The 12,004-nt window shown below is 36.7% G+C and overlaps 2 protein-coding genes across 3 annotated transcripts; one reads left to right on the forward strand and one right to left on the reverse strand.

The window, feature by feature from the left end:
- The first annotated feature begins 3,058 nt into the window (after window positions 1-3,058).
- On the forward strand, window positions 3,059-5,852 carry LOC126790664 (anthranilate synthase beta subunit 1, chloroplastic-like). Of its 2 annotated transcripts, XM_050516993.1 has the most exons (9): window positions 3,059-3,231; window positions 3,300-3,457; window positions 4,281-4,351; window positions 4,491-4,528; window positions 4,633-4,743; window positions 4,891-4,990; window positions 5,283-5,418; window positions 5,548-5,668; window positions 5,828-5,839. In XM_050516993.1, the coding sequence occupies exons 1-8, from the start codon at window positions 3,120-3,122 to the stop codon at window positions 5,650-5,652; spliced, it is 831 nt and encodes a 276-aa protein (XP_050372950.1). In that variant the 5' UTR covers window positions 3,059-3,119; the 3' UTR covers window positions 5,653-5,668; window positions 5,828-5,839. The 2 variants fall into 2 exon arrangements, with proteins under 2 accessions (XP_050372950.1, XP_050372949.1); XM_050516992.1 differs by having other exon boundaries at window positions 5,548-5,852.
- A 2,499-nt stretch (window positions 5,853-8,351) lies between these two features.
- LOC126789891 (probable xyloglucan endotransglucosylase/hydrolase protein 28) lies at window positions 8,352-10,992 on the reverse strand. Its single transcript, XM_050515965.1, has 4 exons — window positions 10,670-10,992; window positions 10,440-10,540; window positions 9,797-10,005; window positions 8,352-9,156 (listed from the first exon to the last, which is right to left on the reverse strand). Exons 1-4 carry the CDS (start codon window positions 10,845-10,847, stop codon window positions 8,652-8,654), a joined length of 993 nt encoding a protein of 330 aa, XP_050371922.1. The 5' UTR covers window positions 10,848-10,992; the 3' UTR covers window positions 8,352-8,651.
- Window positions 10,993-12,004: the final 1,012 nt, after the last annotated feature.

Here is a 12,004-nt window from a genome sequence, read left to right on the forward strand (position 1 = left end):
AACTTAAAATTTTGTCCCGAAATAGTTATGAGTTAATACGAATAATTGAGTGTGGAAAATTGAGTTCAAATGTTCAACTCGTACAACTCGAACTATATTACCAAATGTTTACCACATGAAACAAAATGAAATGGAACACTAACTCACTATCCACTAAGTCCAAAAGATAAGCAAGAAGAGAAGGTCCTCACCCACCAACTATCTCTACACCACCGAAATTTCAACTCTGCTAACCATCACCTGCAAGATCAACCACTACATCATAGAATGATGCACCGGGTTGTAACAACAAACTCAGTAAGCTTATGAACTTTATATGAGTAAACCAAATTTAAACATGCTAACTCACTAATACAAAACCTTGAGGATAAACTCAACACCATCACACGGATTTTTCCACATTAGACATCTTTTTTAGGCAAGTAAGATATACCATTACCTCAATGTCATTATCCTTAAACACATTTAGACATTAGGACTATAGCTTTATACACGTACCCACTCACCCGGCCAAGGTGTGAGTCACTATACCTAAGGTTCTCATTCACCACTAAGGAGGGATCAAGATCCCTTTTGCCGTATAGGAGGAATCTACGATCTCTTACGCCACTTAGGAGAGATCGTAACTATCATACAACCTATGTCTCATTTGCCACATATGAGAGACCCGAACATATAACTATGACATTGGTTACCAAACCAACGTCTTCACCAAGTCACAAAATCATCTCAACATCATCACTTCTACAATAACAATCATAGTTCACTATTAATAAATTAAAATCAATTTGCCAACCAATCACCTTCAACGAGCATATTTTTTTTTTTACACAAGTACTTATAACCATTCCATGGTTGCATCAATAATATACTTAAACATATATTTATATACATAGTTATGCATGTAAGAATGAGCTTAACTCACTAACAATAATACACTTTCGTATGAGAAATCATAGGAGTCATTTTTACAAGAAAATCATTTTACTTATGAATCGTTGTCGAACAAGTTCATATGATTTAAAAACAAAATATATTTTTCTCCATTAATTCTCATTAATTTGGACAACATAATTCACGAAATGATTTACTCACATGTTTGCTCCCGCAACACCTTCAATATCATAAAGCCAAGCACTACGCTCTCAATTCAAAAGCCTAGTGAAACCATTTTTATTTAGTAAACAACCAATACAAATATCCCTACTAGTTACGTCACCTAGCCCTTCACATTGACAAGAAGCAATCTACACTCTCCCTTCATGGCCTATCAAGGTCGTTAGAGAGCCATACTACCTTTTTATGACATCTACACCAAGATAACAAACCCACAACTCCATAACTCAACTCAATGCAATTAATCTCACAAAACATCAACTAACACCATCAAAATTAACCATAAACATATGCAAATTATATATGTCCATCGACGAGCATGACCCAATAGAGTAAACCATTACTGTAAACAAGACCAGATGCGCCACCCCACGCGCAGGCACTCAAACCTCTTCAAAACCAAACGACTTCAACATCAAACTTGTAGATCACCTTGAGATAAGCATTTCCATACATGCAGCACTACCCAGTTCGTCAGAAAATGACCGGAAAGCTGGTGCAACCTCAACATTTCAACGTCGATGCTACGGCCTTAAACTCCTATCAAGACCGTCAGAATCACCTCCAAAGGGAAGAGAAAGGTCAAAAGGGACGAGCTTCAGGCCTTAGAGTTGCCATGAAACAGCCACTACGGTGGCACCGTGTGCATTGGCTTGCGGGCGTCGTCTCGTCGCGCACGGTGGTCGGCATGTCGTGGGCCGTAGCTCAAACGAAAGGGAATTGAGATACGCTTCCAATGTGACCGGCGATGTCCCGAACGGTGGCTGGACGACATAGAATGGATGAGAAGAAGATTTTCGGAGGAAAGAGAGGACGACTGGGAGAGAGAAAGAGAGAGAAATTGGGTGGCTGTCTTTTGAACAAAAAAAAAACTAATTTCAACTTTAGGGTTTTCCTCTTTTCTACCCCTATTTTTACCACTTCTAAAATGACCTACGATGTTTTTGATTCGTAGCTTGCACATTCGATCTTCGTTCTACGTATGTCACGTTTATACGAACTCGTATCGTCGAGCTTTACGACTTTCATGAAGAAATTTTTCGCAAATACCTTACGGATTTAAAAGTCAACTTTTGATTAATAAGACTTAAACGTGTTTCGACTCTTAATTTTTGGAAACATTTTCACTTTGCAAGAATGACTAATTAAGAAGATGTAGAATAAGAATTCACTTAAAACATCATTTAGATCATTTATGAGAAATTACAAAAATATAATTTGAAAATTCGGGTTATTACAAAGTGGTACTCGCGCTTTAATTTATAATAGATGCAATTATGCAAATTTACCCCTCTTTTTTAGTTCCTAAGGGAATGTCCACCATCTCCTTAGAAGGTTCAATTCTAGAAAATGATAGCGGCAAATTTGTTTCTCTTTGTTGTTGATCAACTTTAGGTTTGGTTTATTTGTAGTATAACCAAGTTCAACTGATAGAAAATCTAGAAACTTTTTCTTCTAGATGGTAGGAAGTCCATCCATTAGCGATGAAAACTAGCTAGATAACAACATATCAACCTTAAAAGCCCCCGCCATTGTCAATGCCAGCTTCAAAACATAAGAACTAATTTCCTTTCAAAACATATCAACCTTACTCCGTGACCAAGTTTCAAGAGGTTGTCAAACGTTTCTTCTTTTATTGTATTCAGTTTTTCGTGTATGCTAGCTTTAATGCAGGCTAGCTATTCAGAAAATAAGTGCATTTTCTCGGTCATGAACGCCGAATTTTCGACCCGCCGGAGCAGGAAATAACTTGGCCTCAACGTTCAGAAACTGTAATTTGTATGATTCCAATCTTATGTAACTCTATTTGGAAGGAAAATAACATGCCTACAAAAATAGAATACAAGGAAAGCAATGGCATTCTTCTGATTTTCTTCTCTTTTTGTTCTCTTATACAGAATTGAAACGTATGCTTTGACCCAAAAGACAATATATAAATCAAACGTCCCCATCTCAAAGACCCAAATCCAATCCTATTTGGACTTAAAACAGTGTGCTTCACAATGGCTGCCGCTGTGTCATCTGAGCTCTCTCTCACACAATCCAAGCTCCTATCTTTCTCACCCAGACCCCTTCAAATCGCTCGTCCGACTTTGGTCTCTCTCCCCACCTCGAGTAAGTCTCTTAAACTCATCTTGGTTTTTTATTTGATTTGAATGAAAAGATCTCATCTTTCTGTGCAGAACTGCAATCTGGTCTCAAACTGCAAAATGGGTTCGCTGCCAAAGCTTCCATGCATGTCACAGAGACCAATTTGAAGCCTTCAGTTTCTGAAAAGAAGGCCAACAGCCCCATCATTGTCATCGACAACTATGACAGCTTCACCTACAATCTCTGTCAGGTCTGTTTCTGCTTCCAGCTTCTGATTATGCTGAATTTGATTAGCCATGGTTGGTTTTGATGTTTGCATGTACATATTCAGTGATGAAAATTTGATCTGTTATGGAATTGTGTTGTTTATTTGTCATATATGTGTGAATTACATTGTGTAAGATATATACCATCTAGTTTTGTATCAGATCTGCAGCTACAATCTTTGGTAAGGTAAGGATGGCTATTTCCATGTTCTTGTTCTTGAATGAGGAATGTTTTAGTAAAAAGTTGATGTATTTCATTCAAGGAACAGTAAAATCTGGTCAGAGGTGAAAAATATAGGTGCTGGTTAGATTTTTTTTGTTTGTTTATTGTTGAATATTTTTGTGTTGATGATGCGTGCGAATGAATAAACTGTGTGAAATGAGGACTGGTACTTGTCAATGTATCAAATTTTCTATGAGATTTTATAATTCATATCTTGTGATACATGTGTTGTAGAAAAGCTGGATACTTTAACAAGTATCATCCTCAATTCATACATTTATCTTGGATCCTTTTATCTTTTTTTTTGTATATAGTTATTGATTATTTTCTGTCGTGACAAGATATGTAAGGCATTTATCTTTCTCTTTGTGAGATGACTGAGATCTATATGTGGTTTATAGAATTTTACATTGGTTACTTTTTGTCATTACATTAATAGATCTTATAATAACTCAAAGTACTCGCAGATGCATATCAGCCTTGATTACTTTTCTGTAACAATTTTACATGATTATAATCTGTTGTTACATTAATTGATGGTTCCTAAGAAGGTGGCTTACTAACATATTACTTTTGATATGAAGTATATGGGAGAGCTCGGATGTCTTTTTGAAGTGTATCGTAACGATGAACTAACTGTTGAGGCATTGAAAAAGTAAGAATTTGTATTTTTCCTATTCATTGTTTGCATAACACGACGTAACGTGTGTGCAACCAATTATGAATAGAAACATCCTTCCTAAAATGTTTGATCTTATGAAATCTTGTATCGTAACGTTTTTCCATTCTTTCAGGAAAAACCCCAGAGGCATCTTAATTTCACCTGGGCCAGGTTAGCTCTGATGGTTTTTTCCTGTAATAGATGCTTGAAAACCAATATAAAATGAGACCCGGTAACCAGTTTAGCTTTCAACATATGGTATCTCCCTTTTGTAGGTGCACCCCAAGATTCTGGAATATCGTTGCAAACTGTGTTGGAGTTAGGACCCATTGTCCCCTTATTTGGTGTGTGTATGGGTCTACAGTGCATTGGGGAGGCTTTTGGAGGCAAGTCTTAAGACACAATATTTGGTCTATAAAAATCTGATCATGTTAATACTGAGATTACCTATGATACTTTTTCATGTCTTGTAAGATTGGCAAGTGAATTATTTGTTTTATTTTCCCTTGTTATTAATCTTTGTGGTGTTGCAGGGAAGATTGTTCGTTCTCCTTATGGTGTTATGCATGGCAAAAGCTCCCCCGTTTATTATAATGAGAAGGAGGAAGACAGCTTGTTTGCTGGACTATCAAAGTGAGTTAATGCATTTACTTTTTAGCTTCAAAGAATCTGTGTCTGATTTTATTCTGTAGGCTATCTGTGCGTTTTGACTTGGCATGTTGAGCTTTGGTTTGTTGTTAAAGAAGATGACAGTGTTTGGAATTCAATGCCCAAAACATTTTCCTTTTAAACACGCCCAACTTTGTTTGGCATTTTATTGATAAAGATGAACTGGTTTCAAACACGTTACTAAAGTTTTTAACACCTTCTGCATTACATGAACTCTCAGTTAATGATTATAACGATTTCGATTTTCTCTCTTCAGCCCTTTCACTGCTGGCAGGTATCACAGTCTTGTTATAGAAAAAGACAGTTTTCCTAGTGAAGAACTTGAGATTACCGCCTGGACTGAGGACGGGCTGATAATGGCTGCTCGTCATAAGAAATATAGGTACCTTCAGGTAAGAGATTGGCGTCCTGTTCCATTCTATATTGTATAACGATATAATGATGTGTTGTTTGCACCACAATATATGCACCATAAGCTTAATGCAGTTTTATTGTTATAACTGGTTGAATTCAATTTGCAGGGAGTTCAGTTCCATCCTGAAAGTATCATAACTTTAGAAGGGAAAACCATTGTCCGCAACTTTGTCAAACTAATTGAGAAAAGCGAGTCTGCAACTGAGAATTAGTTATAGGCTTGGTTTTATTTTTAGTGTAATGTAATGTATCAAATCAGTAGATACATCATCCTCCCTCCTGTCAGGTCTCTTGTATCGGATCACATGTAGTATTTCAACTATATTTTCTATCCTTATCTTGTATCGGCTCTTGTATCGGATCACAGGTTTTATTTCAACTATATTATCAATCCTTCTCTAGTATCGGATCACAGGTTGTATTTGAACTATATTATTAATCCTTCTGTGACTTTCTTAGATAATCCTTGTTATAGTTTTTTGTACTTCCAAACAGAACCATTCACCATAGCTTCATAGATACTATGATCATTCTTAGTCTAGGGAAGGAAGTTGTAGGTTCTGGAATGAGCTAACCCTCTGGCTCAGGCAATCCTAAATGTCAATGCTCAGTAATAACATGCTCACAAGTCCATGAAGCCATTGATAATGTATTTAACAAAATCTGCGGCCGCAGCCTACGCCACTTGGGCTGACTTTGCTGTGTACTAATAAAACTTGGAAACGAGCAACAATATAAAACTGTACATTACTGTAACATCTGTGAGCAATAAAATGGACAGAATTGCAGCAACACGTTATAAAAACAAGGTTGGGTTGATTATAGAATCTTGGTTCTTAATGTATTCATAGTGCATGATGCTAGAGACAAGATTAGCTGTGTCAGATGCAAACATGCAACAACAAAGTCAGCCAAAATGGTCGGTTCTTAAGATTTATGGGTCGGTTCTGAAGGTTTATTTGTCTGAGAATCTTGACCATTCTCTAATTTATTCATTAATCTAACATTTTTTCTTGTAGGATTGCAAAGAGGACATTTAAAATTTGCATGATACTCTAATAGCGTGACTGGCTGTGGAGCTCGTATCACTTGGCAAATACTAATAACTTGGTCTTGGATCATATGAATGCCAAAAGCAGAGCTCTATTTTAATTGGGCCAAGGTGATTGAAACTTTTAAAATGCAACTTAGAGGTTCACAACTAGTAGGTGATTGAAACTTTCAAATGCTGCTTAGAGGTTCACAACTAGTCCAACACAAAATATAGAAGTGTAACGGTATTCAAACCAAGTGTTGGACTAGTTACATGATCAGTTAGTGACCTGGTGAACATGCCAATGCTGGTGGAAGATTCTCCGTCATGAAGAATATGTGTGTTAGGATACTGTGGAATACTTTCACCCAGTGAGAAGGAGAAAATGTTGTTAGATATGACACGTTTTAAAGAGTAGTCCTCTAATTTTGAAAAGAGAGGATATTTGTCTCTTATGTGCAGTTGGTTTGTTACTTATACAGTCAGTCCTACATGCATTGAATGGATAGAGGAAATGTAAGGGTTCAAGAGGTTAAACAACTAAACTAATTTTGGTGAGCCAAGTTGTGGCAAAGCGTGATTTTTTTTTAAGAAAATAATAGTTCCATTAAAACAGTCAAAAGACACTTATAACATAAGAGGCCTAACACTAAGGTAAGTTATGGCACACGCGCTAGCCAAGTTGTGGCAAAGCGTGATTTTTTTTTAGAAAATAATAGTTCTATTAAACCAGCCAAAAGACACTTATAACATAAGAGACCTAACACTAAGGTAAGTTATGACACACACGCTAAACAAATAACAGACACCTTCATTAAAGAATAAGTGCAAAGAAACCCAAGACTATCAATTACAAACCGAGCATTTCATGAAACCCTATAGAAGATACTACTGTCACCTAAGAACCTTAATTGATGTGCAACAAATAATATCCATAGTTAAATAGAAGGATTTGCACCTAATAGAATTAGGTAAGAGTCAAACACTTAAGAACCTTAATTGATGTGCAACAAATAATATCGAGAGTTAAATAGAAGGATTTGCACCTAATAGAATTAGGTAAGAGCCCAACAGATTCAAACAATCCGTTTGTCCTTAACCACAGAGCTGCACTTTACTCCCTACTGGCAAAGTGTGATGTTCCTTTGTATGGAGGAAAAAGGAGAAATGTACCCTCCATTATTGACACACACTCTTTAGTCTATCTCTTCATCCATCTCTCATCACCCCACCAACTTCAGACTAGTTTTAGAGTTTAATTTCCCAGTGCAAGTGTGTAAGTGTTTTAGAGAAAGGATTAGCTAACCACTTACCACATGATGATTGCATAACACCACTAAAAATAATTGGCACTAGCTCATTTCTCTTGTGGTCCAAAACAATTTCAATGGGATAATTATATAGAAAATATGATATGTGATGGATAATTTAAATTTGAAGTCCTATAAAGTATTGCAATTGGGTTAGAGACTCATCCCAGAAGTCTTTGTTCAAAGTCACGGATGCAAAGTTTGATGAAAGCCTTTATGAATGAATGAATCCAACCTAACTGGTGCTACTGCTTCTTCTGCATTCACTGTGAAACTCGGGGGGGGGGGGGGGGGGGGAGCTATTCCAGGCCAACATAAAATCACTGCCATCTGCTGAGCCATTTTTATTACTTGTCACATCTAATTTGTCATTGGATTCCAATTAGCCTTTGACAAAGTATATGGCACCACTCTGACCTTATTTATATCACAGCTATCAGACAGTGAATCACTGATTAAGTTAGAAAGCATTTATCTTGGTTAAATATTAGGCATAAGTTAAAAATGAAAGATGCTCCATGATAATAATTCCAGTAAAATAATAATGCAAAGAGACAGAGAATCCAAGCCTAGTAAACTTCCATATGCTAAAATTTATTGTACCCACGAGGTTGTGACAAAGTACAGAAACCCACCACTAAAATCAATTTATGAAACCAAAAGGACAAGCATGAATATTATAAAACTGGAACTAAAATAAAGGTATGAACTATATACATACCCTCCAACCATATAAAAACTCTATTCACCCTCAATGAAATCTATGTTTGTTTTCTTCTTCTCCCCCTTCCTCTCTATACACAAAAGTTGATGAATGCCAATGGTGCTCATATGAGAAATTGAATGCTTCATCCCTACCTCTTAGTTCTCAAACAGAAGTAGTACTAGCTAGGCTTGCTCTGCTGCTGCGGTGGTGTTTTCGTTGACGGCGGTGTCCATGCCCGAATGTAACGGGGTCAAACACGCGGAGTCTTTCAGCTTCGTGGGGGTTGATCACACACTCTGGTGGCGCAACCTTGTAACGTATTCTGTCGTAGCAATAGGAGTATGTCATCAGCCTCTTCCTGAAACTCTCCATTCTCATTCTTTGTAGGCGGGTGACACCGGTAGGGATATATTCAGAACCTTGGGTTTGATCACATTTCCTTGATACCAGTTCAATTGGATCAACTGCACAGCCATGTAGAACAAGGTCTGAGAACTCAGCCTTGAATGGTGCATACTTGTAGTTGACTCTGTATTTGCCTCCGTCAGTAGCCCAACCGGATCCATCCCATATTGTAGCATACAATGACATTGGCTTTGAGGGAAAGTCACCACCCATTGACTCTGATTTCTTAACCACTCTAATGGGAATGTTGTCAACATAGAATCTGCATTTAGAGACATCATTAAAATCGGTACACAGTAAAAATCTAAAATTACACAAGACATGAAGACCGATGGAGAATTTCAACAAAAAGGGTAAGAACTTTAAAGTCCAGCGCTATTATGCTAGTAAGATTTCTAGTGTATCTTGCTTGCATCAAAATAGTAGTCTTAATTACACCAAGATCATGTTTTATCTGACTGTTAAACTAAAGAATCTACCATTCAAACTAGAATTCTCAACTTCCGGTCTATGTTACTTGCATACCAAACAGGATTTGAACAAATTTTTGACATGCAAACAGATTGCAGGCTTTGATGAAACCGGGGACTCGCATTTAAGGGGGCAGGTTCTGTTCCGTATTCTCCAAAAATAAGAAGACATGGCACTACGGCTTCTACCCCACAACAGAGCCATCACATCCAAAAACAGTGCGCTCCAGACTTCAGAATCTTACATTATTAGTGAGAACAATTAATTATTTAATCTTTTGAAGAAGAAAAAATACTTCAAACCCCAATAACAGTAAACATCAGATAATTAGTGAGAATTGGCAAACAAAAGTGCTCTACATAAAGGTGAGAGATAAAATTTAACAGAGGTGTAAACCAAATGTGGAGTGGTTGGTTTTGATTGATGCTTACATGATTTGAGAGTTAGTCCAGAGAATACTGTACTGATGGTAATCCTCAGAAGGATCAAACCATAGATTGTATCTCTCTTCTCTCCCAGTCTCGGTGCTTCCATTGCCGTAAACGTTGGTCTGAACCCTCCATTCTTTACCCCTTATATTCCCCAGAAACTCGAAATCGATCTCGTCATGGTTCTTGGGGAACATGTCACCATTCGACATCTGTTAACACAACAAATCGGATTAGAAGTTCATCCTATACAGTTTGAAACTTTGGAAACTTATCAAGTTAACAGAGTAAACCAGGTGTGATGGTTTTGTTTGAAGATTTCATCTTTGGGCCAAAAAATGAAGTTTAACTAAGAAACTAACGAGTAAAAGGTTCTGGGCATCACAATTGAGACTTTAAGAAAACAAGTACTGAACTTGCATAGCCAATGCGAAAGATTGGATCCAAATAGTTAAAAACCAACCAGAAACAAATTTACAACTCAAATCACTCTGTTCTTATAGTTAGATTACCCAACAGAGCTTAAAAATGCTATCTTTACATGCAGATAAGAAGTAAAAAACTATAAAAATCACCTCAGTGATTCAATACAACCAAGAACAAAGCAAGTAAAAAATCAAAGTAAAATGAAAAGAGGACTACTTACATAAAAGGCGACGACAATTCCGGCAGTATAATCAGTTGGCAACTTAATGGAGGCACTGAAGAACCCATGAATGTAAAGGTCCTGAGAAACAAATCCAGACCCTGCAATTAAAAGAGAGACCCACCAAAGAAAGACAAAACCATAGTCAAAACTCAAAAAACCTCATCTCAAACAAAACTAGCCAGCAACAACAATAAAAACCCCAAAGACAAAAACCACCGAAAACGGACCTGTCCGTTCGTTTAACGTAAGATGAACGGATTTCCCATCCATACGAATCATCAGATTGTCGTCCCCAAAGAGCTTGTTGTATCCTTCATCAAAGGACATGATTGGTAATGTTTTGGATGAAGCAGAAACAACGGCTACTAGTACAAGCAACGCAAACAACCTCAAGTAACCCATCATCTTCTTCCTTAGTCCTTAATAACAAACAAACAAACTGTTCTGCTCTTTCTGATTTGAGTATTTTATTTCTCTCTCTCTCTCGTTTATCTATATAGAGAGAGAGATGAGCAGATAGAGAGGGGAGGAGTATCTCTCTGAATTAAATTTCTACAGCTATGGGAGAAAGAGAGAGCCTCAAAAAAGGCTTAGAGGGAGAGAGACAGACAATGCCAAGGGCAAACTCATTTTATTGCTGTGTGTGAGAGAGACAGAAGAGAGAGAGTGCCCAGTGGGAAAGAGAGCTGTTGAGCTGTGTCCTCTTCATATGCACATTTGCACCACCTTTTTATTTCTGTTTTTTTTCTTAGAAATATTACTTAGCTATCAATTACCAATTCATTTTTCAAGTTGAGAATTTGCCAAATTTGCATTAATGCATAAGATTTCGTGATGCTGTGTAACCTGTGATCTATTAACAATGCACTGTCACCGCGTAGGAATTAGTTTTGAGATGATTTTGTGTGATCCATGCCATTAAGAAACTGATATTGTTCTTTCTTTTTATTCAATTAACTTGATCTGTGTTTCCTTCCTTCTATATGATCATGAGTGGATTTGTTTTCTTCAAATGTGCCATTTGATATTAATGGTGTGTAATCATATCATGTACCTAATTGCTAATATAGTGGCAATAATTTTGTATTCTGGCATGATAACGATTTGAATGTGTGTGCCTATCAATTTACTTATCACATTGATCATATATCTGATTAAAATAGCGTGTCAGTCAGTTAAGTAACTATTCATATAATAATTTTCAAATGCGGATAACATTTACAAGTTTGCTTATTCTTTTTGAGCTAGATTTTAGTAGTTTACAGATAGAATTCATGTTAAGTAATTACTTTGGTAATCTCAAGCTAGTAACGATCGGATTCGGATTCAATACCCTTAAAAGATAGGGTAGACAAATACGATAATTATGCCAAGTGGATCATTTAACAGTTTTGATACATAAATTGTCTGTCAAGTGAAGCAACCATATTTGCCTTGAGAAAATTAAAGATTGTATGGTAATTTCATTTTACTTAACGTATGATAAGTTTGATCCTATTGTATACGAAATAATCTTTTCATCAAATTATGAACGTAAACAACTCTAGAACTAGTATATGTGG

Source organism: Argentina anserina, chromosome 4, assembly GCF_933775445.1.
Source record: "Argentina anserina chromosome 4, drPotAnse1.1, whole genome shotgun sequence".
NCBI lineage: Eukaryota > Viridiplantae > Streptophyta > Magnoliopsida > Rosales > Rosaceae > Argentina > Argentina anserina.

Coding starts and splice junctions, on each gene's coding strand:
- LOC126790664 (XM_050516992.1), top strand. CDS start 3,120: ATGGCTGCCGCTGTGTCATCTGAGCTCTCTCTCACACAATCCAAGCTC. Junction 3,232..3,299: donor GGTCTCTCTCCCCACCTCGA/GTAAGTCTCTTA, acceptor CTTTCTGTGCAG/AACTGCAATCTGGTCTCAAA. Junction 4,529..4,632: donor CTTAATTTCACCTGGGCCAG/GTTAGCTCTGAT, acceptor TCCCTTTTGTAG/GTGCACCCCAAGATTCTGGA.
- LOC126789891 (XM_050515965.1), bottom strand. CDS start 10,847: ATGATGGGTTACTTGAGGTTGTTTGCGTTGCTTGTACTAGTAGCCGTT. Junction 10,541..10,669: donor TACGTTAAACGAACGGACAG/GTCCGTTTTCGG, acceptor TTTTAATTGCAG/GGTCTGGATTTGTTTCTCAG. Junction 10,006..10,439: donor GAATTGTCGTCGCCTTTTAT/GTAAGTAGTCCT, acceptor TTGTGTTAACAG/ATGTCGAATGGTGACATGTT.